The sequence below is a fragment of the Myotis yumanensis genome, unplaced genomic scaffold (genome assembly GCF_028538775.1).
Source record: "Myotis yumanensis isolate MYYU_CA2020_CCGP unplaced genomic scaffold, mMyoYum1.0.hap1 SCAF_6, whole genome shotgun sequence".
NCBI lineage: Eukaryota > Metazoa > Chordata > Mammalia > Chiroptera > Vespertilionidae > Myotis > Myotis yumanensis.
This window is the reverse complement of record NW_027223757.1, coordinates 742741-770171: the sequence shown is the minus strand read 5'-3', so window position 1 is coordinate 770171 and position 27431 is coordinate 742741. Positions and strand designations below refer to the sequence as shown.

At 55.2% G+C, this 27431-nt stretch overlaps 1 protein-coding gene across 14 annotated transcripts in view; it reads left to right on the top strand.

Annotated features, from left to right (window-relative positions):
* AFDN (afadin, adherens junction formation factor) overlaps nt 1–27431 on the top strand; it is a 107012-nt gene that overhangs the window by 68396 nt on the left and 11185 nt on the right. For 5 of the 14 annotated variants that reach the window (XM_070417325.1, XM_070417333.1, XM_070417332.1 and 2 more), the window contains exons 15-29: nt 1842–1862; nt 2573–2718; nt 3029–3123; nt 3554–3819; nt 5085–5228; nt 6649–6847; nt 8199–8302; nt 8695–8781; nt 19011–19076; nt 19240–19313; nt 19727–19845; nt 21142–21336; nt 21740–21831; nt 22402–22599; nt 25007–26002. In XM_070417325.1, coding sequence (XP_070273426.1) covers nt 1842–1862; nt 2573–2718; nt 3029–3123; nt 3554–3819; nt 5085–5228; nt 6649–6847; nt 8199–8302; nt 8695–8781; nt 19011–19076; nt 19240–19313; nt 19727–19845; nt 21142–21336; nt 21740–21831; nt 22402–22599; nt 25007–26002 — 2802 coding nt within the window. Of the gene's footprint in view, nt 1–1841; nt 1863–2572; nt 2719–3028; nt 3124–3553; nt 3820–5084; nt 5229–6648; nt 6848–8198; nt 8321–8694; nt 8782–19010; nt 19077–19239; nt 19314–19726; nt 19846–21141; nt 21337–21739; nt 21832–22401; nt 22600–25006; nt 26003–27431 lie in introns of all 14 variants that reach the window. The other 9 variants (XM_070417328.1, XM_070417338.1, XM_070417337.1 and 6 more) reach the window with 2 other exon arrangements.

Below are 27431 nucleotides of genomic sequence, written 5' to 3'. Positions count from 1 at the left end.
CCCAGCGCTATGAGCCACCAGCTCTGCCTGGTCTGAAACATTCCCCTCACTCCAGCCCAGCCCCCTGAGCGGGTCTCGTTTCCCTTCCTTCGGCCCCAGCAACCCACCTGCGAGTCTTTACTGCTGTAAGGGGCCCTCGCTCTTGCCGAGCCTCCATGAGGCTGTGGTGAGTGTCCGGGAGCTCCCGCCCCACTTGGGGGCATAGTGGCAGCCTGGCCTTTCTCACCGGGACACGCGCCGCAGGCGCTGCTCTGAGTCAGCTCTGACCGGGGCAGGAAGCAAGGTGTCCTCTTGGTGGGATGGTGCCCGCTCAGCAGAGGAGATGGGCACCGTAAACGGATAGATTTGCAAACGTGTCTGAGTCGCGTGGCAGTGCTGGTACTCGGCTCTAGAGCACAGGTGTGTCCCGTTCAGTAGCCGCCCAGATGGCTAGGTTGTCTGTCTCCTGTCGGGAAGGTTTGAGGCAAACTCATCTTTTTTTTTTTTTTTTTTAATACATTTTTTATTGATTTCAGGGAGAAAGGGAGAAAGAGAGAGATAGAAATATCAATGATGAGAGAAAATCATGGCTTGACTGCCTCCTGCATGCCCCCCACTGGGGATCGAGCCTGCAACCCAGCCTGTGCCCTGACCGGGAATCAAAGACAAGACCCTTCCGTCTATAGGCCGATGCTCTATCCATTGGGCCATACCAGCTAGAACTAAACTCACCTTTAATTCCCTCAGAGGCCCAGGTTTTAAGAGACATGTTGTTTCTTTATGTTTGAGTGGTTGGCATATGAATTGGATGGGGCTCTTCCTTTATCCAAGTGAAGACAGAGATTCCACAGGAAAGTCAGTTTATTGGGACACCATTTTGTCACTCCTGTTATTTTATAGACAAATGCGATTTCCTGTCCAGCTGTCCCTCAGAGCCACTGTCTGTCTCCCATCACGTTTGGGTTTGTAAATACTGTTTCAAGTTATGAGATTCTTGCCATCATGACTTTGACAGGCTTTTCCTTATTGAGTTTGAACTTCACTGGGATCACCAGGATTGAAACCCGTCTTTTAATTTCAGATTCAGGTTTAGTGTATGATTGGAAGAGTCTTTTTAAAAATATATATATTTTATTGATTTTTGCAGAGAAGAAGGGAGAGGGATGGAGAGTTAGACACATCGATGAGAGAGAAACATCAATCAGCTGCCTCCAGCACACCCCCTACTGGGGATGTGCCTGCAACCAAGGTACATGCCCTTGACCAGAATCGAACCTGGGACCCTTCAGTCCACAGGCCGATGCTCTATCCACTGAGCCAAACCGGTCAGGGCTGGAGGAGTCTTAATGTTGTAGAAACAAACTGTGGTAGTGAGTAATTTAAAATTTTTAATTTGTAAAAACCCAAGTTCAAAAACTAGTTTACTCACTTTTTAGATTTAAGTTTTTATATGTTTTCAGATTCTCAAGTTTTTCAGCATTTATATGTATTGTTTCTGTTGGTCTTTCCTGTCTCTCTTATTCTTCCTCAGTAACGGGAACAGGCTCCTCACAGACAGACCTTTAGCCCCAGCGCACGGTGTCACTAAGACACCAGATCAGTGTGTGTCGTGTGCTCACTGCCACTTCTTTACCGATCAACTCGGGGAGTTCACGTCGTGTCACTAGCCAGTGTCAGGACCACAGACTCCTCTGTGCCTCGTCCCGCAGAGCTGCGTCCGGGCGGGGGCTGGATAGGTCACCCGGGAAGAACAACTCAGTGTCCTGCCTTCGTTTTAGTGTTTTGATTTTTTTAAACTATCATGATTGTTTACAAGTTTCTTTCTCTTGTTCTGCCTGACCCCCTCGTCTGTTTTTCTCCAGGAAGTAGACCAGGTTGAACAGGTAGGACCTCCTGTGGGACTGAGCCTGGCTCTGTTGGCTTAGCTGAGTTTCTCATGCTGCTTCCATGTCAACACAGTGCTCAGACCGGACCGAGCGTCCATAACACTCATCCGGCAGCTGAAACACGCAGTACTAAACCCCTTTGGACTGTGCAGCCCTTACCAGCATTTCATAACTTCTGCTTAATGCACTTCCGTGTGGATATGAAATGACAACAGTTCTGTTTCTTCTCCTCGTTCATCCTTGGTTCCTATCCTTTGGATCTCATCTGAGGTTGCCTGGCCTGCACATGTGGTCGGGAGAGGATGCGATAGATCAGTACTTGATACTGGGTTGCTTGGCGTCCAAGCCAGTGACTGCGAGTATCCGGGTGGCTGTGGGTAACCATGGATACGTGTGTACGCGCAGATTACCAGATAATGCACAACCTCTGATTCGGTGCTGGATTCCTCGATATCCCATTTTTCCATTGATTCATAAATGGTAGCCAATTAGAGCCCTGTGTCTCCGTGAGCCCAGGAAGCGCGGTGGCTACTGATTTCCCACTGCTGTGCGTGGGCCCAAATTCCCCGGCAAGTATCTGGTATCTGCGGCAAGTGCGCTGGTGGAACGGGAAGGTACTGGTCTATCCTCGGCAGCTTTCAGGAGCAGCTGGTGGTTGTTGTTTCGGTTGGTCCTGTGGCGGCTCACGGGATGCGTTCTGCCCCCAGAAACAGAAGAACATCGCAGGGGCGCTTGCTTTCTGGATGGCCAACGCGTCCGAGCTCCTCAACTTCATCAAGCAGGACCGAGACCTGAGCCGGATCACCCTGGACGCCCAGGACGTGCTGGCGCACCTGGTGCAGATGGCCTTTAAGTACGGGACCCGTGTGGGGAGGCGACACTGTTCTAGAAAGATTTAAATCATATTATGTTTTCTTAAATTTTCAAAACTATCTTTAAAGGTTTTTATTTGCCCTGTTTGAATAATATCAAGAAGCATAAATAACTATGCAAAATGTGTTGACTTGATAAATTGAATCTGTGAGCTGTGTTTCTTGAATCCTGAGAGTGAAGCTATTACATTTTTTAATGAAATCTTTCTGAGCAGTGCAGGCTGTTCCGCGTGTGCCATGTCTGACAGCAGCTCCTCACGCTGACATCATGAAAACTGTGCGTGTTTTCAGGTACCTGGTCCACTGTCTGCAGTCAGAACTGAATAACTACATGCCGGCTTTTCTGGACGACCCGGAGGAGAACAGTCTGCAAAGACCAAAAATAGGTCAGGACAGTCATTCTTCCTTCCCTTTCTCCCTCCCTCCCTCCCTCCCTCCCTCCCTCCCTCTTGTTTAACTTCATTTTAATATTTCATATTTGTAAGAGGGAGGTATTTTGAAAATAAACAAGCTATCAGATCGGGCATTCTTGTTAAAGCAATAAGTTTTACTAGCAATACCACCAGCGGTAAGTTTTGTTTAAGAAGAGCTCTTATTTGGGTGTTTCATGCTGGTTGTCCTTTTCAGAACGTCTCAGGGTGAACCTCAATGTTAAGTAAGTACAGTTGATGCCTCCGTGTGTTTAAAACACATTCTCCTTCCTATTGAACGAGTGGCATTTTCAAAGTGCTCCGGCAGGTATTGCTGTGACTTTTGACTAAATTTACTGCCAATTCGAGACCCCGAGTGACCAGGGCCCCCTCGCTGTCTCTGCAGACGACGTCCTGCACACGCTCTCGGGGGCCATGGCGCTGCTGCGGCGCTGCCGGGTCAACGCGGCCCTCACCATCCAGCTCTTCTCCCAGCTCTTCCACTTCATCAACATGTGGCTGTTCAACAGGCTGGTCACCGACCCCGAGTCGGGGCTGTGCTCGCACTACTGGGGCGCCATTATCCGCCAGCAGCTGGGCCACGTGGAGGCCTGGGCGGAGAAGCAGGGGCTGGAGCTGGCCGCCGACTGCCACCTCAGCAGGATCGTGCAGGTGGGTGCCACTCCCGCCCGCCGTGACGAGCTTGTCGCCAATGTCTCTATTCCATCCTGGGTGACAGTGCGGACACGGCCGAACTCCGCCTCCCGCTGAGGTTTCACCGGTACAGAACCCGAGACCCCGGGGTGTCGTTTCCCTGGGCCTCACACGGCAGAGATCAGGGTGAGACGGGGCTGCATCCTCCGAGGCTGGAGGGTGGATCTGCCTCAGCCTCTCCTAGCTCTGGGGGTTTGCTGGCATCTTTGGGGTCCTGGGCTGGTAGAGCATCCCTTGATCTGTCTCTCTCTCCACGGGGCATTCCCCTTGTGCGCATGTCTGTGTACAGATGCCCCCTTTCCAAGGACAGCAGTCTGAGGAGGTACGACCTCATTTCCCCGTGATGGTTCCACCAAGACCCCGCGCCCAGGCCTCTTTCTGAGGTGCCCGGGGTTAGGACCTCAACATGGGGCTTGGGAAATACACTTCCGCCCATAGCAGATGGGAGCCAGCCGGTAACTGTCCTTCAAGGGTCTGTTCTTGAGTTGAGCGAGGCATGTTTATTTTATAGCTTCTTACTGAGAGGAATTGCTATTTAATAACGACAGTAATTAACTCCCAAGAATACAAAACCAGGAAACACAAAGCAGACACCTGTTTGTAGTCGATGCCCAGAGATGGAGGGAAAGGAATGGGAGCATAACTACAGTCGTAGATGCACAGAGGGGAGGGGAAGGGCCGGAGCCACCCCTCTGGGAAGTCAGGAGGCCACGGGGAGGGAACTGAGGCCCTCACCCCGGGTGTCCTCGCGCCGTGCGGCCCGGAGCTTGAGGGGTTGAGGCAAGAGCCGCTGGGGGGCAGCTAGGGAAGTGAGGGAAGCCAGAACGCGGGCAGTGGCTCTGTTACTGCAGCGAGTCATGTGTATTTATCTTCTCAGCTTCCTCTGTTCTGAGGAGGTGCACGTGGACAGAGGCTCTGCCTCCTGCTCTGGGGTGCTGAGCCATCTCAGTGAGTGTCTCTCGGACCCAGCAACAGCTGTCCGAGTGGTCATGGACGTGGTTCAGTTCCTAAGAACGTTTAGATGCTCTGTGAGCAGAACAATTGGAATCCATCGTGCGCTTGTTTCCGTGACGTGAGGCCCTCTGCGGCCGCCTTTCCCTTCGGTTTATGGGCCCAGTCAGCGATGGGAAACCGTGTCCCAGAACCAGCCAGCAGCTGCCGCACTGTGCCTTACATGCAGGGACTGCACCGCCCACGTCACAGCGTCCGATTCTCTCCAACAGGCCACCACCTTGCTGACGATGGATAAGTACGCGCCCGAAGACATTCCCAACATAAGCAGCACCTGCTTCAAGTTGAACTCGCTGCAGCTGCAAGCCTTGCTGCAGAATTACCACTGCGCACCCGATGAGCCCTTCATCCCCACGGTAAGGGCAGCGCCGGCGTCTGGGGTGGGGTGGAAGCAAAGGAAAACTCGTTTAACGGTTTCCTTTCACTTTAAAAGCAAGCTTATTTACTTGACCAATCTACACGATCATGTTTGCTGTTGACGTATGAGTTCGGGTTCCGTGCAAGAAGTAGAAACTACATAAGCATTTAAAGTAGGAAGGGTTTTAACTCGGTTCGTACTTGGTAAATCACTGGGAGACCAGCAGGGGGCGTGCAGAGCGCCTGACTGCTGAATCCCAGTTCTCGTTGGGAACACCTGGAGGCAGGCATCCCTGCTGCTCATCTCTGGCCAGTGTCTGCCCAGCTGGCTGTGTGTAACGTGGGACGTCTGCAGGTGCCTGAGAGTTGGAGAGGTGAGGTCATTGCATGAGACACCCATCTCCCGACCTGCAGTGCTGAGTTCATGCCTGCAGAGGGCGGCCTCAAGAACAGCCCAGACAGCTTCCCAGCCATCCGCGACCTACGCCCTGTGCATCGGTATCCTTAAGGGAATACAGCTCCGAGCGAGAAAGGAGTTAGAGCAGTGGTCGGCAAACTCATTAGTCAACAGAGCCAAATATCAACAGTACAACGATTAAAATTTCTTTTGAGAGCCAAATTTTTTAAACTTAAACTATATAGGTAGGTACATTGTTATTTACTTAATTAGGGTACTCCTAAGGCTTAGGAAGAGCCACACTCAAGGGGCCAAAGAGCCGTGTGTGGCTTGCGAGCCGCAGTTTGCCAACCACGGAGTTAGAGCCCAGGCAGCCTGGATGGATGCCAGGACGTAATTTGTACAGGAGTCAAATACAGGTATAAGCTGTGCTCTGACCGTCCGATTCGAGAACAGAGGAGGCTCTGGAGTTGGAAGCCTGGGTCGCAGTGCTGGAGGAGGCACAAGGGCCGTGGCGTTGAGCCATGTGCTCACTTCCTGTGCTGTGGCCTTTCCCGTGTGCACAACCTGTGTCCATGAAACTTGTCAAACAAAGTCACTTACACCCGTAATTCAGAAAGAACGTCTGTAGCCTGGACATGGGTGTTTTATCTTGAGTTTTTCATTTCACTTTGAGTGAGCTCTTGCCCGTGTCGTTCAGCGTTCTACAGAAATAGGGCTGTTCACACTGGGTGCTGAAGAATTGTGCAAGGAAAAGATAATGACTTTCGAAAAGAGGCAAAGCCCATCTTCTTGTGATTGAACAGTTTCTTCTCATTGAAGCTGCACATTATTTGAGATTAGTAATTAGTATCTTGGTTCACTTACTTACGTGTGTGCTTTGCTGGTGTCCTGCTGCGTCGCAGGCTGATTCTGAACCTGTCGTCACGTCCCCCCACGTGGCCTAAACAGACGCGAGGTGGTTGCTGCTCAGCTGCTCCAGTCACGTAGCATATCGTTTGAATTTGTGTTTCTCTACCCAGGACCTGATTGAGAACGTCGTGGCTGTGGCCGAGAACACAGCCGACGAGCTGGCGCGCAGCGACGGGCGGGAGGTACAGCTGGAGGAGGACCCCGACCTGCAGCTGCCCTTCCTGCTGCCTGAGGACGGCTACTCCTGCGACGTCGTCAGGAACCTTCCCAGCGGCCTGCAGGAGTTCCTGGACCCCCTGTGCCAGCGGGGTAGGTATTGCTGCCGAGCCTGAAATCTGACCCAGCTCGAGTCTGTGTTCTACGTGCAGTCCACTTGTGTGGCGCTTCCGACGAAGGCACTGCTCCGGGGACTCGGAGGGAAGTGTTTCCCAGTGACACGGGGTCACTGATGTGCAGACACAGTTCCATGGGGGGTCTGCACCCCTCCTGTGACCACTGGCTGCTCGCTGGGCGGCACGAGGGCCTTTCCTTCTGTTCCCGGTGTGGACGGGCGGGTGCTGGACATGGCCTCGGAGCTGACGTGGACAGCAGTGCCAGCGGAACAGGACAGGCTTCCGAACGGACGCCCGAGTCCTGGTCCCAGCCCTTCTCCTCCAGTCTCTCTTGTGGAGTGGGTGTGGGGACAGTGCCCACCTCGTGGGACTAGCGAGGAGCCCTGGGAACTGCGGCCCACGGGTCTCTAAGTGCCGGTGGCTGCCCTGCCACCAGTGCCGCGCTCGTACGTGTCTGCTGAGTGAGGCCTGGCTCCGCTGTCTCTCAGTGCAGCTCAGCTCCCCCGGGTCACTACGTCTTTCACGTGTTCTCCTACATGTGTGGGTGCAAGGGCTCAGTGATACCGGAGGCGGGAGCTGTTCCTTAGATAGGCTTGGCCCCTGGCTGCTGCTCTTCTGTAGCTTGGAGCTCACACGAGTACAAAGCAGACCAGACTGCAGGGTCCAAGCAAAAGGAATAGGAGAGTCGGGTCTGTGTCCACAGGAGCTTACGTTCGGTCAGTGTAGGGTTTGACTTCAGTGACTGCTGCTTTCACCACTGAGTTTTACGTCCTCAGAGATCTTGACAGTTTAAAACGTTGGCCAAGGCTGCCTCTGGTAATGCCAGTGAGTGTGGCTGTGGCCCTCCAGGCGTGCGGGGGCTGGCGTGTGGCCTGTGGAGGGAGGAGGAGGCCCAGGCCCCGGTGCTCCTCAGAGAAAGTCGGGCAGTGGGAGTGCCGAGTGTCGCCTGCAGGAGGGCCCTGAGCTGGGCTGGCACCGGGTATGTTGGAGGTGGACCGTGTCCCGCTCTGCTGCACCACACCTCGCATCAGAACCACACCCTCACCCCTTCCCACACAGCAGACACAGGTGTGATGGTGGCAGCAGCCCAGGCTGGGCTCCTTGCCCGGTTCTCACATCCCTCCTGCCTCCACACTTCACATCTGGCTGGTCCCTGTCTCTCCCGTCCCCTGTCCGCCTGGAGTCCCGGACTGCTGTGCGTGCAGAACCTCCCGCAGCCCGCCTCCCTCCCGCAGTGCGCGTGCAAAGGTGCAGACAGGAAAACGGATGTGGTCGCTAGATGCCCTGAGGGTGCCTTTCCGTCCTGCCATTGCTTCCCTTGCCCCCAGGCTTCTGCAGGCTGGTCCCTCACGCACGCTCCCCGGGCACCTGGACGATCCACTTCGAGGGCGCCGACTATGAGAGCCACCTTCTGCGTGAGAACACGGAACTGGCAAGTCCCGCGGCTGAGGTGGGCGGGGAAGGACGCGGGCCTGGCGCTTGGAGAAGGGCTGTGGGTTCCTTCCTTGCCTACAGGGAACATGGTTGTGACAGGAAGATCTTAAAGTCACCTTTAAATACCAATTTTATTTAAAAATCTTAAATAAGATTTAAACCCACGACTTCTATGTAAAGTTTTTATTTCAGGCCATGTCTGTAAACAAATGGTGCTTTTTTAAAAATAAAGAATATTTTTATACCCACAGCTGTAATTGATTGGGATAACATTGGTCAACGTGAACATAGAGGTTTCAGCTGTGGTTTTCTATGTGACAAGATCTGTACATTGCACCGTGTGCCCACCACCCAAGTCAAATTAAAATAAACCTTTGTTTCATCCTTTAGGCTCAGCCTCTGAGGAAGGAGCCCGAAATCATCACTGTGACCCTGAAAAAGCAAAATGGAATGGGCCTCAGCATTGTCGCGGCAAAGGTAGGGCGGGCAGGTGGCGTGCGGGTGGAGGGTGAAGCAGATGGCGTGGGGGTGCTGCGCCCTGTGCTGGAGCCTCTGTGCTCGGAGCCAGCCAGCTGAGGGGTGGTCTCCCCTCGGAAAGTGGAGCGAGAGCGCGTGTGCCTGGAGGTCGGGCCGGGCCTGGGTGCAGGGCCTCGGGGACCGCCCGCTCCTCCTGGCCGCGTGCTGCTGACGGGCCTCCCGTGGAGGGCGATGTGCGGGAGGCGGTGTTTCTGCAGCCCTGGGGTCTGAGTGAACAGGACTGGGCTGTGATGAGCCAGGACGGAGGCGTGCTGCGTGCCTGTGGGGCCGGAGCCTGCACTGCAGGGGAGCCGAGGAAGGAGAGCCGTGCTTCATTCGCGTGACGGACGGGCTGAGGAGCGCGCACTTGGTCTCGTGGGCGCCGCAGAAAAGCGGGGCGTCTGGAAGAAGAGGGGAGGGACGCAATGAAGCGGACGTGTTGGGCGCCGTGTCTGGGAGCGCTGGGTGTAGGATGAATGAGAGGCACCTGGACTGAGTGGCCTTTGGGTTGGAATCGGCTGGGAGCTGCCATCTGGGGCGAAGTGGATTGGTCTGAAGCACTGAGTCACGGGGTCCCCCAGGGGGGGCAGAGGGTGGCCACTGTCCCAGCTCAGGCTAGACCTGCTTCCTCCTCCTGGCGGGCCTGCCACGCGTAGTCCCGGGCCGCGGGGGTGTAACGGACCACAGCTCAGACGTGGATGGAACGGTCTCAGCCAAAGACTGTTTGGCTCTTTGCTTAACAGCTGAATCAAATGCCCCTTTGAAAGGGAAAAATGACCGGGGTAAAAAATCCCCACCACCCTCCGATGCACAGGAAGAGCTCCAGCTCCATGTTTCCTGGCATCTATGTTACAAGCTTTTATTTCAAATACTCGCCAACCTGATGTTTGAAATTCCAGGTGCGATTTGGAGGCTGCCATTTACCACCATCCCTATCGTTTCCAGCTCAAAAAGCCTTTTTCAGTAGGAAACGCACATTCCCGTCTGATGTAGGCACTCGGCTCCGAGCCTCTTCTGTGCCCCGTGTCCAAGCAGGAAGCACGGGCATTGCCTGCCAGTAGCCCCCTTGGGCACTCCTGCCCCTCCTCTCGCTGGCTCTGCCTGTCCCGCTGGCTCCAGCATCAGTGGTCAGTTAGGACAAGGCGCCCGCTCAGAGTCACAGTCGGGTTAGTCACCACGACGGCAGGCAAGGAGTAGCAGGGGGTCCACGGCCGCCGGAGGCTTCGCCTTCCGCATGGGCAGGGAGGTAGCGACAGGGTGAGGCAGTGGGTACAGCGTCCCAAGGGAGGCCCTCGCGGAAGTCTGCATGGAGCCCTGACCCAGGAACGCAGGTCTGAGGACCAGCCAGCATCACTGGCCCGGGCGCAGGCCGAGTCCACGCCAGCTGTGCCAGCTGTGCCAGCTGTGCCGTATGCATGGGAGGGCAGCTTAGCCCTCACCAAACCCAAGCTGAGGGAACTGGCTCCGCCCATTTGCCCACCTGCCTGACTGCTGGCCACACACCTGTTCCTGCACCTGGCCGCCTCTCCCCCAGCCCTGCCTCCTGCTCCCCTCCACGTGCCTGAAGCTCCTAAGCTGCTGCTCTGCCTTCACATTCCATTCCCACCAGGAGGCGTGGCGGGAAGGGCGGTCTCCCGTGAGTCAAGGGAGTCATTCTGTTGTGAGAACAGGCGGCTCTGGAATCCTTGCTGCTTTCCGCTCGCCTTGTACCTTTTGCCTCGGTGTGGGTAGTCTTACGACGAGGTCCCCTGGGAGCTGTGCTGATATGGGGCACCTGTACTGTGAACGCAGTAGCCACGTGCTACAGTGATGTCTATTCCAGAAGCGAACACCGAGTGTCTGTCGTGTGGACGTCGAGTCCGATTCTGGCGCCTGCACCTGGGCGTGTGGAAGTGGTTCTCACTGCGGCGGCGCCGCCCACGCCGGCAAGAGAGTCTGGAGCTCAGTTTGAACGTGTTCGCTTGAGATTTGGGGTGCCTGTCAGGCTAGGTGAGGAGCATGTTATCTAGTAGAGTTAGACGTGTGGCTTGGCACTCGGAAGGTGAGAGCCAAAGGTGGGGGCGGCTCCTAGAGGCTGTGGAGGGAATCGCTCAGGACGCGTCTGGTGACAGGACGCCTGGGCGGCCCTGCCTGGGGAGCTCCGAGCCCTGGGCGAAGGCCTCGGGCCCCAGGACGCCCTGCGAGTGACGCCCTGTGCCCGGGGGGCTGCTGGTGCACCGCCGGCTTCTGTCAGGGGGTTTCTCTCTCTCTCTCTCTGCCGTGCGTCCTCCCCTGCCAGCCTCCGCCACCGCGCTGCGTTTTGTTCTCCCCTGTGAGCTGTGTGGTCTTTGTCCTGGGCCCAGGCCTCCTTCATTTTTTCCTCATCAGCGTGTGGCGTGGCTGCCGTGAGCCGGGGCATTGTTTTGCTGAGTTCCCTGGCGCCCCTTCCACACTGCGGTTCCGTTTTATGAAACCCAGATGCTCTGGGCTGGGTGTGTGCAGCTGACTGAAACGCTGCTGTGGGAAGTGGAGAGCGCGGCTCCAGCTCATCTGGGGGACAGCACAGTGCTTCCTGTTTGGATCTTTAAAATACAAACAAGTCCGTCCTTTTTATTTGTCTGGCTCTTTTTAAAGTTTAAAAAGTACAAAGTAAGCAAAAGTCAGAGCTGACTGGTTACGTAAGAGTCTGGATGTTTGTGGTGATAAACGCCAGTGTCACCGCGTCCAGCTCGCAGTGTGGTGACCCCAGTCTCGCCAGCCCAGCTGTGTTGGCTGCTGTAGGAGCAGAGAGAAGTGAGCAGCTTCCCACTGAGAAGTTCAGTCCGCGAGCAGAATGTGGTTCTCTGTTGTCGGGCGAGTGGGCCCAGTGGTGAGTGTCCTCAGGCGCCGTGGGGCGGGGCGGGGGCGGTGGGGGGGGGGCGGGGGGGGGTCCCGTGCAGCTGGAATGTGCTCCCACAGAAGGCTTCTCCCTGGGAGCTTGTTCAGACCTGTCACTAATTAGCACTCATGAAGCAGCCATTTCATGTAGCTTGTAATTGCACACCCAGGTGTTTGCTGCTTTTTGTTTTGATGCTGCAAGTTCGTAAGGTTCATAAAAACATAAGGCTCTTATATGTTTTTTATACAAGAAAAGGAAATTAATCCTGCTGGCTATCTAACATGGTGAAAATGCTTGAGATCATTGGAACTGCAGCCACCACCTACGGAGCCATGTACAGGGTGTCCGGGACGTAACGGGGCTTGGGCTGCAGGAGGTGGGTTTGCTGCAGGCTTTCTCTAAGACCGTTTTCTCTTAAACACAAAAAAGACGATTTTAAAAGTACTTAGAACATTTTACTTAAGAACAAATGGCTAACGAAGAGTGCCTTACAGACAGTTTTAGTTTGTGCTTTTAGGCTATAGACTGAGGTTAAGTTGTTAGGTCTCATTTAGCTCAAAACACAAAGTGGGATTCCTGCCCTCACAGAAGAGGGGGGCTGTCGGGCGAGTGGCCTCCTCGCGGCGGCGCCCACAGTGACGGGTGGCGGGTGCTCTGAGGACCGGCCCTCGGTTCTGCTGTCCTCGCTGTGGCCACGTGGCTGAGCCTCTCGGCATGAAGTCAGGAGGCCCGGTCCCTCCAGCCCAGGTGTGTCTGGCGCCTGCAGGACTATTGCTTATGAGTCTGAACACCGTATTTTATATTTTAGTTCCAAAAGCAAAATAGCAAGTTACATCAAAAATAAGTGTTTGCCTATTTTATAGTCATGGCCTAAGTGCTCGTTTCTAGATTGGCTGAACTGTGGATTCAGTTACAGGATTAGAATAGGAGCATTAAGGGTTAATAATGCTCTAAAGCAGAGCCAGCGTTTCACATGTGGACTCAGAAAACCACGCTGCTTGCAGGTCCGTCCCAGGAAGGGAGCCTTCAGATCACTCTGCCTTGCCCACTCTCTTAGCCGAGACTTGGGGTGAGGCGCATGCCCGCAAGGCCCGCCACGAGCTGTGTGTGGAGCGGGTAGAGGGGAGACGTGGGCCGTCGGCGTGGTATCCCCCCTTTGGTTCTCAGATCACTTTGAGAACCTGGGGAGACTGTGACAGGACACACAGCCCTTGGCATAGTTTTCAGGGATCCGTACACCTGCAGCCCCTCTTAGGACCCAGCCTAGGAGTCTGCTGTCTAGTTCAGGTCCTGCGTTTCAGGGAGAAGGAGAGGTTGGTGTGGCCATGTCTTTTGTTTCATAATTGATGCCGAGAGTAAACATGCAGGAGCTGGGCCTGGAGCCCAGCCCACAGGAATCAGGCTTCGGCCTGCCCAGCTCCGCGCCTGTTGGAACGCCTCCCACGCACCCTCCCATGCTGGGTGGAGTGAGCCCAGAATGAGTTCTAGCGCTGATGATTTCAGAATTAAGGTAATTCCTACTGAAAAAGGGTCAGACAATGCGTTTGACCTCAGGTCTGAATTTGAGTAGCTAATGAATCAGAGCGATCGGCCTGATGAGCAGTTCCGCTCAGACGCGGAGGAGGGAACGGTGGGCAGAGCTGCTGACCGCCTGCCGAGTGCAGGGCCTGGGTGCTCAGGCCACCCGGCCACTTAGTTCTAACCCACTGTCCACCTTCGAGACAGTAGGGCTGAGCTCATGCTGCTCTGGCCGCAGTATCTTTCTTCCTGCTGCTGCTGCTGCGTGTGTGTGTGCGTGTGTGTGCGTGTGTGTGTGCGCACGTGTGTGTGTGTGTGCGTGTGTGTGTGCGTGTGTGTGTGTGTGCGTGTGTGTGTGTGTGTGCGCGCGCGTGTGTTAATGATGTGATTGTTAATCATCTCATACGCCCACACTCACTTGGAGTTCGCCCTGGAATGTTGGCCGCCTGGGTTCCTTCCCTTGGAGTCTCGCTGTGCGGGAGGAGAGGCCTGGACTTTGAAGTCTTCCCGGAGGTGCAGGACCAGGGTTAGCAGGACACTTGGGAGCAGCCCTGTCCTCGGAGCGTTTCCCGTCGGCCACAAGGCAGTTGGCATAGGTGGGTCTCCTCCTCCTTGGGCCTCTCGTCGTTCTGTTGGGGAACCTTTTCTTGGGAACTTACTGCTGTCCTTTCTGCCTTGGTGCTCCACCTCCTCCCTCTGCCCTTTCTCCCTCGCTGCCTCCTGGTCCTCCCTCCTCTCACATTCTCTGCCTCTCAGACCCCTTCCTTCACCTCTAAAGGAAGTTGCCACATGAACCGTGTGCTCAGTACCACGATCACACACGTAGGAGTCGTCTATTTCGTTGTAGTTGCTTTTCTTAAGGGTGGGGACCTAGGTGTTTGCACTGCCTGGTAACGTGCTGGGTTCTGTGCTCTGTCGTCTGCACGGCAGTGCCCGTGCCTGCCCGGACCCTCACCCAGGTTACTCCCGGGGCAGAGCCGTGGCGAGAACCTCGGGACTCCTGGGCCTTTCGAGGCGGGATTGCTTTCCAGGAGACCCTGGTTAACTGGGGACTGATGCTTATGCTTTTAATTTTATAAATCAGTGCTCTAAAAATACGAGGTTTTCAGATCCCACCTTAGATGCCTTTAGGCAAGTAATTCTTAAGATTATTTAGCCTTGGTCTGTTTTTTGTGTTGTGTTCTCAGTTGTAGTGACTGGTTTCTCTTCCCGGGCTTGGAAATCAGGGTGTGTCTTGCCGGAAAGTACTGTCCTGTGGGGCGGCCTGTTCCCCCAGCTGCACCATTGTCCTGTGCTGCTGCGCCCGACTGCTTAGCCTGCAGTGTGCAAGCCTGCAGCTTAGTGCATTCTGGACAGTGGACATGAAAATGAGCCACGTGGTCATTGGCAGTTTCTATTACCATCTTAAAAAAAAAAGAAACGGTGAAATTAATTTTATAATGTTTTATGGTACGCATTGTGTCCAAAATGTCCCGGTTTCAGCATGGAGTGAATATGCATTAAGGAGCTGGTTTGGATTCTTTTTTCCACACTAAGACTTTGAAATCGGGGCGTATCCTTTACTTGCTGATACACATCCAGGCTGACAGGTGGCCTGGTGGCTCCCACACGGGGCAGCGTCTGATACGATCTCAGCGACGCCTGAAAGCTGCTGCTGGGCATTCCCAGATCGGCTCGGCTGGCGCTCACAGCTCACATGGCCCCTTTTGTTCGTGGCAGATGATACATTGACATGTAGCAGCAAAATGTTGTAGCTTCTGGCCCTGTTTTCCTTTCTTAATTAGAAGAGGAGTAGGATCACCATAAAATGAAATTTAATTGTGTGTATATGGAAGTAGGAACTAATAGAATTACTTCAATAAATTTTCTTTCTTTAAAAGAAATTTTTTATTGATTTTAGAGAGGAAGGGAAAGAGAGAGAAACATCAATGGTGAGAGAGAACCACGGATCGGCTGCCTCCTGCACACCCCACACTGGGGATCGAGCCCACAACCTGGGCATGTGCCCTGACTGGGAATCAGACCATGACCTTCTGGTTCATAGGTCGACACTCAACCACTGAGCCACGCCAGCTGGGCTAGAATTTCTAACTTTTTAAGCTAACTTTTTACAGTGTTATCAGTGTTATGCTACCAGCGCACTTAATGAATATAGCAGCTGCTTCCTGACCGACGAATGCGTCCCGCACAGTTCTGGGCTTCCTCATAACAAGGGCTTGTGTGCCAAGTAGGGACGGGAGCACCTTCTGGTAAACCCATAGGGCAGGGGCTCCAGGAGCTGCTGGGAGGAGCCTCTGTACAGGCCGTGGAGAGCAGGGCAGGACGAGTGCCGGGACAAAGGAGCGCTTGTCTGACGGGGGAAAGGTGAGTGGGTGGGCAGGTGGCGGCAGGTGAGCCTGGGAATCGGCGATGAGAGCATCTGGCAGACCCATGACATCAGAAAGAAAACATGGACACAGGCACGCGTGGGGACACGAAGCCTGGTCTGGGTCACGCGTGGTGTTGGGGAGCGTGGCTGCCAGTGCGGGGGCAGCGGGGCGGTGGTGGCAGCGCGCTGGGAGGACGCCCCGGGAGGGCTTTCCGCAGACCAGCCTCTCCATCGGGAGGAGAGGGGCCACGTTTTGCCAGAACTTTCTGAAATGTGTACTGTCAGCTGTTTGGGTCACGGTCAGTTTTACCTGAATGTTGAACTTGGCTTATTAAGTTCCACATGCATGTAGTGTGACAAGTTACCTGCTGAGAAATGTTACAGGATTTTAGGTTATTGAAATATGGATCCTGCTCAGTTTAAGGTGATGCATTAAGTTGTCTAACGCGTAGAGTGGTTATGAAACAATCGAGCCTTATACTTACCCTCAGGTGTGAGGTTCCTGATCTGAGAGAGGCGGCTGCAAGGGAAGGTCATAATCCCGGGCAGCCATGGCTGGCGGTGCGTGGGGCGCAGACCTCTTCCTGAGGGAGCTGGTGGGCGAGAGCCAGCTACAGGCAGCACACGCATGTGTGCAGGCCAGCAGTGTATGAGGGTGGTGTTCTCATTTCCTTACACCATGCTCTAGGGTCGCCCCAAAAATGGATACAACACTCTGAATAATTAATTATAAAGGAAGTGTTTATCAAAATACATTTCATTTTCAAAATCAGGCTACCACCTGTTAGAGTGTGTATACATTTTGGGGGGACATGCTGTATTATGCGAAAAGAAAGAGCTCTGTTATAGTTTGTCCAAGTGAATGAGATTTTCTTCTCTATTAGTAGTAATCTTATAAAGTATATCAGAAATAGGGAGTGGCGGAGAGCTTGCTTATTCTTTTTACCTAAATTACAAGGACAGTATCACATTGCCAAACAGCAGTGCTGTGCAGAGAGCAGGTAAGTGCCCATTCACACACCTGTGCGGTCGCTCCTGCCTGCTCAAAGGCGCATTCCAGGGCCCCCGGGGAACCCGGCCGAGCACAGTGCCAGACTCTCCGGGCTGTGTAGTTCCGCACACATACCTGTGATGAAGTTGGGTTTATTTAGGCGCAGGAAGAGATTAACAACCATCACTAGTAGTAAAATAGAGCAGTATATTGTCATGAAAGGCACGTGAATGTGGTCTCTCTCTTAGAACCAGCGTGGTAACGGGCAGCTGCGAAATGAGCGGCGGGTGGCATGGAGACCTGGCCCCAGAGATGAGTCCCGTCCCAGGTGGGCGGAGCAGGCAGCTCGAGGTTTCCTTGTGCTGCTCAGAACGGTGCACGTTTAAACGTCTGCATCGTCGAGTTCTGGGGCTTTCCATGTGTATTTTGAGCCTGGTTGAATACGGGGCGGAAACTGCAGGAAGCGAAGCTGCGGGTGGGGGCGCTGGACGGCCTCTGTGTTCTGAAGTTCAGGAAGCATTGCTTTGATGTTGGTCAGATAGGGAGCAGAAGAGAAAAGGGTGCTTCTAGAACCTTTTTAAAAATCCGGCCCCGGGGACTTGCTATGAAGAGGTGCCCTGTGGTATTTGCAGAGAAAGAGAAGGGGGTGTTGTCAGTGCCCCGACCAGAATTCCTGTTGGACAGCGTGGAGGAAGCGCCTCTGAGACGGGAGCGCCTGAGCCGGGCGCTGTGTCCTCGTCCTTCGGTGCGGGCGGAGCTGGGGCAGAGGGACCTTTAGTGCAGAGTAGGAGGGAGGAGGCTGTCGTGTAACCGCTGAGCTGCGGCATTAGCAGTTAATCACAGATCCCATGGAAGTACAGAATGTGCTGCTTAAAATAATTTAATTAGATTATAGATGCAGGCATTCCCACGTTAACGCATGGGAGCAGGAGGGTGCTGGAGAAGGGACTTCCTGTCGTGAGTCTTAGGCCCTCGATGGAGGAAACCGTCTTGGCACAAGCGGAGGGAGGTAACGTGTGTCTGTTGCTCTTTTGCTCAGTGACCTGCTGTTGAGAAAGGTGCCATTTACTGAGTGCCTGCTGCTAGTACGTACTTGTTATGGTGAAACTTCAAATTTACAAAATAGTACGTTCGCCAAGTATCAGAATGAATTTTTTTGTATTTTGCTTTTTGTTTTTAATTTTATGGCGGGGACCACAGGTTGCACTTGGTTGTCATGCTGTTGGGAGTGGGGCATGACTGGGAGGGCGTCTAGTGGCAGCTGGTGTCCCGGACTGGGCAGGTCTGCAGGGAGGGGGCGAGTTGTCAACGTCTAGACAGACAGGTGTTGGCGGTGAGCAGACGCAAACCCTGGGGTCGGAGCTGCAGAGGGAGCACTTGATTGGAGCTCACAGGAACTTTTATAGACTCAGCCCCCAGCCACTGCACACACGTGACCTCGGGAGCACCGCATCCCCACGCCGAATGCTGTGCTCAGGGGAGACGGTCACACTGCTTTCCGGAGCCCCGTATCCTGGACGTGTGCGGCTCACACAGCAGGGGCTGCATGCTGGCGCCCCGAGGAGAGCAGGAGGCCCTCAGTCACGCTGGCTGGTCACGCTCCAAACCGGCACGGCGACCTAACGGGAAATGGGCGTTTTCAAGTGGAAATCATGTCGTTGGAGCAGCGTAGGAAGATGGTTTCAGCGACCTCATTTGTTGGAATCTGTCTTCATGACTTTCGGTGATGCCGTCCTGTTTGCTGTCATGACACAGTCTTTCCCGGGGGTGGGGGTGGCTGGGAAATGTGCGGGCCGTCCCGCGCGGGAGCCGCTCCCTGTGGCTCCGGGAGTCATCGAGCTGCTTCACTTGCCGTTGTGCCGCCCGAGCAGGACTGCAGTGGTCCTGGAAGCAGCTGCGTGCGTCTGCGTCTCACGCTGGCCCTGTTCCGGGGCAGGCCCTGTTCCAGGCGGTGTTCCTCACAGCCAGCACCTGCCCTCAACGGAGCCACCACAGTGTGTTCTGTACGGCCCTTCCCAGGCCCCCCTGCGTGGCCATAAGAAGCTTGTCTTGTTTAAACTTTAAAGGTGTAGGGACCTGGGTCAGGATGGGAGGCAGTCGCTCTGGTATGAAATGGTCCACCGTGCGTGCCCGGGGGCTGTCCGGAACCAGCCTCCACCTGTGGTTCAGTCTAGTCTGATCTCCTGCCAGCTGATTTAGTCATAATTGACTGGATTTTTAGGAGTCACTTTTCTTCATTTGGAAACATAAAATAGGTACATTTCCTATTGGTTTCTTTATAGTTACCAAGTAGAACGTTAATTTTATTAATATAGTTTATGGCTCTAATTGTCACGGGGAAGCCAGAACCAGGACTTTGGGAGTAGCTGTGTGCATGCTTTGTGTTTGCTCTGCTTCACGGGGCATTGCCTTCTTCCTGTTTTCAGTGCAGTGTTTCTTCCCTTGTTTCTGCTCAGGGTGCTGGTCAAGATAAACTTGGAATCTACGTCAAGTCCGTTGTGAAAGGAGGTGCTGCGGACGTGGTTAGTACACCTTTTAAAGATGTGAACATCCGTATGTTGTATTTAACACGATAAACATTAAACACTCTGTTGAGAACCGACAAAAAGCAAGTGCACTTACCACTGACTTCCCTTCCTTCCTCGGCCTTGGCTGTCCCTCTCGACGCGGTGCCTCGGCGCACAGGACGGGCGGCTGGCCGCGGGGGACCAGCTCCTCAGCGTGGACGGGCGGAGTCTGGTAGGACTCTCTCAAGAAAGGTATCATCTATGTGTTTGCTTTAAGCTTAATGTTAGCATTTGTAGGGATAGTTCACATTAAATTTGGGATTGGAAGGCGCAAAAGAATGCTAAAAAGTGTGTCCTTACCCTCACCTGTTTAAGTGTAAAACTCTTATATACATGACATTTCATGTGTGAGCAAAATAGAAATATGTATTTTAGTGTGGAGCAGTTTTTTTGAAGTTTAAGAAAGATTCATGATGCTCCCTAAGACCTCTCTGCTCCTGCCTCCCTCCTGGGAAAGCGGAGGCGGGGTGTGCAGATCCTTTGCAAAGGGGGAGGGTCAGGACACTCCCTGCGCAGCAGCGGCGGCGGGGGCTGCGGGCACCTGGTCCCAGGCACCTGGGGACAGTGCAGCGGCCTCCTCCTGACCTCGGGCGCTCTCTCCCTAGGGCAGCAGAGCTCATGACAAGGACAAGCTCCGTGGTGACACTGGAGGTGGCGAAGCAAGGAGCCATCTATCACGGCCTCGCTACCCTGCTCAACCAGCCGTCCCCCATGATGCAGAGGCGTAAGCACCGCCGGGGAGGGTGGGGTGTGTCTCCTGTGGACGACGGCCAATAGCAGGCTTGCTGGCAGCTTCCCACGGGCCAAGCGCCTTAGGAGCAGGACCTGTTCTTCCGTCCAGTGTCCAGTTTTAGAGAGAAGGAGGCCGGGATGGACCTTGCGGGAGCCAGGAATCCGACGTGGACCTGCGAGCCACAGTGTAGCTCGTCGGGCTCCATCCCCTCTGAGCCCTGCCACCCTCCCAGGCCCCGCTGGGAGGCCCCATCAGTGTGAGCGATGGGCGGGGCTCAGTTCTGCTGGCAGACGCAGGCTGTGGTCTCAGAGCAGGCAGACCTCCCCTCAGGAGTGCCTGTGTGTGGGCGGCGACTCCCGTGCTGCGTGCCGACACAGGACACGTGTCAGGTGTAGAAAAGCTCAGGTATCTGAATAAGTAATTGGTTGGTGGAAACCATGATTTTGTAGTTACATCAAGCATCTCAGAATAAAACTATAAGTTTAGGTCTTTATAAAAGGAGTTAGTTCAGAAATTACAGGAAAAAACAGTTGACTCACATTATGCGTTAAGTTACTGTGAGCTTTACACCTGAGTCAGACCCGCCGTGCTCACTGTGTGGCCGCACGCCCGACCGGGCTGGGGCTCTCCTCGCGGCCGTGTCTGGACCTGCTGTTTCACTGGAACAGAAGGGTCTGAAAACCATGCACTGGACTAGACATCTTGCCTCAGCATGTTGTTTACTCCTTTCATCACATGAGACTGAACATCTGGGGTGTCTGCTCTCTCAGTTTACAGTCATTTCACAGAAGCAAAGCAGCAGAGTTAGAAATCAAAGAGGGGAAGCTGAAAAGTAGGCAATAAATCAGGTCACAAGCAAGAAGCTGGCAAAACTGAAAATGAAGATGGAAAGTCTCATCGCAGGGTGTCTGACGATGTCCTTCCTGGGTGGCTAGGAGAATTAATGTTTTAAAAAGTGGGGGGAGTGCATTTATTTTCGTTTTTTAAAAAGTTACTTTAAAACAGATTTTGTTACTTTAGTTTCATTACTTACAACAGGCAAGTTTATGAGAAAATAAGCTTAATAGCATACCTTTTCTCATTAACGTTAAGTGTTACTTTATTTGAAAATCAGAGGTTCTCTAGAAAGATTTTACCCTTATATAAAAACCATCTTATTTCTTCCGCAAAGACAAGTTTTACTTGTGGAGTTTTGAATATTTGTATATTCATCTTTCTTTTAAAATAAACGGGTATTGAAAGTGCCACCTGAGCAGAGGATGCCCTGTGGGCATGTTTTGCTTTCAGTGTCAGATCGCCGAGGCTCAGGAAAACCCCGACCAAAGAGCGAAGGCTTCGAGCTCTACAGCAATTCCGCTCCCAACGGCTCTCCCGAGAGCCCTCCACTGCCGTGGGCAGAGTACAGTGAGCCAAAGAAGCTGCCCGGCGACGACCGGCTGCTGAAGAACAGAGCCGACCACCGCTCCAGCCCCAACGTGGCAAGTAAGATCACCGGCCTTCCCGATCCACACCTGCCCTCGCCAGGCCCACTCGGGTCCCGTCGGAGGAGGCGGCTCTGCTCCCTTCGCTGTTGAAATGAAATGACCACTAAGTGGGAACTTCTGGTTCAGGTGCTGCGTTAGGCAGGCACACTGACGCCTCTCCAGGTGGCTCACACCTGTCACGGGTTCACAAGAAAAGAAGCCGCGTCAGACCGCGTGCCAGTCCTGTCTGTGGGCGGCTGTGGCTCTGGCTCTGACTGGTCAGGGGGCAGGAGTCCCTCACGGGCCTGGCTCAGCTCTGTGCAGGCCCCGTGAAGGTGCGGCCACGGGGCTGTCCTCAGGAGCTCTTGCTAGGCAGCATCTTGTTTATGTGCTTATACCTTTCTGTCCGACTCTCCCCGCAGATCAGCCTCCGAGTCCTGGAGGGAAAGGCGCCTACGCCCCTGGAACGGCAGCGAAGATAACGTCCGTCTCCACGGGAAACCTCTGTGCGGAGGTCAGAGCCCAGCCTCCTCACCCCTCTCGCTCCTGGCCTCCCTCAGAGCCGCCCTGAGCTAGGACTGACCCCACCAGCGTGCTCTAGCTCCTAGGACTCCTTTCTTATGTTCAGTGTGAATTCATAGGGGTTCCCAGTGCTCTCAGCCAGTGTAGGACCACACCTTCTCATCGCGAACAGTTGTCCAGTGTGGACACTATATCGTGTCATTACTGGGAGTTAACTGCGTCCACACCTTCTCATCGAGAACAGTTGTCCAGTGTGGACACTATATCGTGTCATTACTGGGAGTTAACTGCGTCCACACCCTTCTCATCGAGAACAGTTGTCCAGTATGGACACTATATCGTGCCATTACTGGGAGTTAACTGCGTCCACACCTTCTCATCGCGAACAGTTGTCCAGTGTGGACACTATATCGTGCCATTACTGGGAGTTAACTGCGTCCACACCCTTCTCATCGAGAACAGTTGTCCAGTATGGACACTATATCGTGCCATTACTGGGAGTTAACTGCGTCCACGGTGCAGATTGTGCAGCTCACCTCTCGTCCTTGTTCACGTTTTGCAGGAGCAGACGCCCCCGCCTCGGCCCGAGGCCTACCCCATCCCCACGCAGACGTACACCAGGGAGTACTTCACCTTCCCCGCCTCCAAGTCCCAGGACCGGGCCGCTCCCCCACCTCCTCCTCCTCACAGCCAGTGGCCCCCTTACGAGGAGGAGCCGCTCGTGCACACGGACGGCAGTCACCCCAGCCTCGCGGTGCAGGTTAGCGGGGAGGGGTTCACACCGGCTCCCCTCGCCGACCCCGCACGGACCCACTCCCAGCACAGGTCACGCTGTCCACATCGTAAAGACACCACTGAGACCTGGGCCCTTTCTGTCCGGCAGCCCTGCCGGCAGCATCTGTTTCCTCCTGGCCATGTGGCTGGTGGAGGAAAGGGGACGGGCGGGGTAGGATGCGGAGCCAGCAAGGGATTCTTTGTTCTCTTGCTGTTGGGTTCATGGAGGTCGTCACGTGGAGTGGTCTCCCGTTGGCCGGGCTGGTGTGGCATCTAGGAGTGAGGGGTGAGAGCGCGGGGCAGGCGGGGCTTGGTTGACGTGGGAAGCTGCCCGAGCACTGGGATGCCCAGGTCACCGTGGCCCCTGCCGGGAAGCTGAGACGGAGTCAGTGCAGGGGTCGTGCTCCTGGAGAGCCCGAAGCGGGGGGAGGGCAAAGGCAGCTGGAGCCACAGGGGAGGTCGCAGGCGACAAGCGCAGGAGCTCGGGTTCTGTCCAGGTTAGAGAACGGGCGGTCAGTCTCGTGGTTCAGTGAGGGAACGTGCTCAGGTGTGGTTTTCTTTTTAGAAAGACAGTGTTGCGTTGGGAGATGACTGGGAGGAGAAATGAAGTGCGTGCTCAAAAACCGGTGTGGCCCAGGCGAGCCACACGAGTTTGCAAAAGTGCGGTGCCTGACCATTTAGTCAGGGCCCTGACCTCCTTCCAACAGCCAACATAATAGCCTTCTGGTTTGAAGGAATCAGAAGCATAGGTCTTTCCTGCCAGGTTGGCAGAAAATGTGTTTTGGTGTGCCACCGAGTGTCAGCGGTTCATTCGTGTGCCGTGAGGCGAGCAAGGTCGGAGACCGCTGGCCTGGCTCTGTGACGCCCGTGTGTCTCGGGCAGTGGATTCGACGGCGCCTGTCTTGGGTCCGTGGTCCGGGCTACTGAGAGCCGAGATGGGCTCTGAGCTGAGCTGAGAAGAACGAGGAGGCGGAGGGAGGGTTTGTCACAGGCGATGGTGTGAGGAAGGTGAGAGGGCCCGTTTCTGAGGGCGGAGCATGGTCCCAGCACCGGTCACGCTGTTCACAGGCTTCGTCGAGTCCCCGGGTCCATCCCACCTTTCTCCCAGGTGGGCCGGTGCCCCCAGCAGCCTGTCCTCCCCCCGCCCCTCAGCCTGGGCCCTGGGAGTGGCTGAGACGAGGCCTCTCCAAGGTTCTCTCGAACTAGAGGTAGTTCTAGGCCGTTTCCTCGAGCCTCTTGTCAGCCTGTGGGGAGACCTGCGTGGGGTGCGTGAGGCGGCCCCACATTCCCGTGGTGCGGGGGGGCGAGGTGGAGCCTCACATGTACAGCTGCCATGTGCTCACACGTGGGTGATAATCAGAAAGGAGGTCAGGAGACGGGAGGGCAGGTCTCGCGTACTTCTTGGTGGATATTGGGGGGACGCAGAGTCCCGGTGGGCCTGCGGGGAGAAAGGGGAGGGGGAGGCGCACGGGGCTGAGGGCGTCTAAGCAGCAAAGCAGTGACTCGGAGCCACGAGATGCAGCACAGAGAGGCCACGGGGGTGAGGCCGCCCCACGGTGTGGCTCAAAGGTGCACGCCCACTTATCCAGAAACTGTTTCCGAGCTGGTGTCAGTGTTCCATTTTTCTGTCAGGCTTTTGTTTCAAGTGACATCTTATTTTTCTGCTTTTTTAAGAGATAGTTCTTATTTTGTTGGGTTGTTTTTTAAGGAAAGGAAACATTTATTTCCCGGGTTTGCAACTTCAATTTCTCCTCACTGACAAGGCAGGGGGCATTTCACTGGATTAAGCTGCTTTAGGCATGACCTCAGACCAGCCTCCGCCGTGCGGTGTGAGCTCTGCGGACCCCCAGGGGCTGTGCTGTGCAGGGGCGGCCCCGCCTCCAGTGCTCGCTCCTGCGTTCGCCGTCAGGGCTGCTTGTCAGGGGTCAGTGCTGGGACTCAGAAGCCATGCGAGGACATGTGGGACCTGACCCTCCCAGTAGCAATGAGAGTTTTACTGCAGAGGAGGACTGTCTGTTGCTGTTCCCATAATCTAATCAAGCTAAACACCTTCATCCCTGCAGTCGGGTCCCTGGCTGACACCCAGGAGCGGGTGTGCCGTGGGCTGGCGGGGAGGAGGACGGCCACCATACTGAGGTGCCTAGTGTTTGTGCCTCTCACTTTTTCGCCAGCGATGCAGAGAAGACAGAGCTCTTGCTGCTTTGTACCGGGTGAGCATCTCGCAGGAATGCCCTGCCACTGTGGCTGGCGGCCACTGGCACGGGCAGGCTCAGCCTCGCCCTGCGCTCTCACCGGTCCGGTAGCATCTCCCTGAGACAGAAAGTTGATGAATGTCCAGTAATTTCTTCTGATAAATGGCTGGAACCTGACAGTTTTCCTTTCTCTTTTTCCAGCGTGTGGCCCGTTCCCAAGAGGAACTTCGGGAAGATAAAGTTTATCACCTGGAGCACCACCGAGTGGAGGCGGTGATGGACCGCAAGTCTGACAGCGACCTGTGGATAAACCAGAGCTCCTCGGTGGGCTCCAGCGCGTCCAGTCAGGAGCACCTGGACCACGCGTCCAAGCCGGGCACGCCTGCATCCACCCTGACCAAAAGTGGCCCTGGGCGCTGGAAGACCCCTGCCACTGGGCAGCCTGCGCCAGCAGCTGTCCCCCAGTCCGGCCGCACGGACCTGCCCCCACCGCCACCTCCGCCTCCCATGCACTATGCCAGCGAATTTGACGGGATCCCGATGGATTTGCCTCTCCCACCGCCCCCTGCCAGCCAGCTGGGACCTCAGTCTGCGCAGGTGGCCGCTGCAGAGCGGAAGAAGAGGGAGGAGCACCAGCGCTGGTACGAGAAGGAGAAGGCTCGGCTGGAGGAGGAGCGGGAGCGGAAGCGCCGGGAGCAGGAGAGGAAGCTGGGCCAGATGCGCACGCCGTCGCTGAACCCGGCTCCCTTCTCTCCTGTGACTGTGCAGCCGCTGAAGCCGGAGAAGCCAGCCACGCTGCCGAGGCCCCCCGAGACGGTCATCCGGGAGCTGCAGCCCCAGCAGCAGCCCCGCACGATCGAGCGCAGGGACTTGCAGTACATCACCGTCAGCAAGGAGGAGCTGTCCTCCGGGGACAGCCTGTCCCCCGACCCCTGGAAGCGCGATGCCAAGGAGAAGCTGGAGAAGCAGCAGCAGCTGCACATCGTGGACATGCTGAGCCGGGAGATCCAGGAGCTGCAGGGCAAGGCCGAGCGCAGCGCCGAGGAGAGCGACCGCCTGCGCAAGCTCCTGCTTGAGTGGCAGTTCCAGAAGCGGCTGCAGGAGTCCAAGGAGAAGGACGAGGACGACGAGGAGGAGGAGGAGGACGTGGACACCATGCTGCTCACGCAGCGGCTGGAGGCCGAGCGCAGAGCCCGGGTAAAGGAGCGCGGCAGGGCGGGGCGGGGCGGGGCGGCGGGGAGGACGCTAGCAAGGCCCCTAGCAATGGACCAGTGCTCAGTCCTTCTAATAGTACGAAACCAGCCCAGTGGGACTGCAGTTTAACAAACTTGTCCTCCTCCAGCACTTCAATGAAGAGAGTCAGTGAACAGCAGTCACTTGACGAGGGGTTGGCAGGCCTTATTCCTAGACAGGTAGCTAGCGGCTGGGCTTTGTGGGCCCGCAGACCTGCCTCACTGCTCGGCTCTGTGGGTGAGTGGCTGAGAGCCGCCAGACCTGTGCACAGGTGGGCAGCACGGGGCGGGCAGTAGGACACACTGCGCACCTGGGCGAGGTTTCGCTCCCTCACCAGCAGCAGGCTCCTCGTGGGTCACAGCTTGAAGCAGGTGTTCATAGGCAGCTGATGGCAGTGGCAGTGAACAGGCACCGAGAGCTGGGCTTCATTCCTCCAGGTACACACATCCCTTGTGGCTCTTGCATCACACAGAGAAGAAAAGCAGAGCATGTTAGTCACATGGGCTAGATCGCTAACTGCCACCTTGAAGATTTTTGTTAGCCGCTCGCAAGAACCACCAGCAGAGGCCTTGATGGTGTCGGTTTGCAGAGAGGCCAGTGACCATCTCAGGCTGCGGGGCTGAGTGGTTTTCCTCCCGACACTTCATATTCTGAGAACAGACAGCTGAGAGCCTGTCCTTTTTGTCCTTTGGATTTTGTTTCTAATTCCAGCTTTTGTTTGGTGCTGTCCATACTAGATGGTCTAAAGCCGTGGCTTAGTGAGACGTCCACCCCCACCTCCGGCCACGTCAGCGTGGAACAGAGCTAGCCCGCTCACCCACACACTTACAATATGCAGGTCCCTCGCCAGATGTGCAGACAACTGCCCAAAGTTCAGGTGGAGTCCCTCTTACGACACTGACGGTTCCGAAATGAAGGCCTAGACGTTACCTATCACATCGTTCTGTTGGCATTTTCCAACTCGTCAAGTATAAATAAACCTCCTTCCGAATGACTCTGCCGTCGGTGCTCTCTGACAGGCACTGGTGACGGTTCGCATGAGGACCCTGGCCTCCATGGTGCCTGCCCGGGGCGTTTCCCTCGGCCGGCCGCTGTCCCTAGTGGACACACGGCAGGCAGGTCAATAATTACACATTTCTCTAAAGATGGACTTTTTATTGAAGGCCGGTCAGTTTTGAGCCTCTGTGAATTGTGGTATCGGAACATTTCTCATGTTTTAGTTAGAGGCGCCTGCATATTTACGACTGATTTTATATTGAGATTAAGACCTTAGTCTCCAAATAAGAGAGCTGAGGGAAGTTCACCGTTTCAGTCACCGTGTATCTTAAGCAGGAATCGCAGTGTTTAATTTCTGAAAACCAGAGCTCAGCCGCAGCCCGCGCTTCCCACGGGC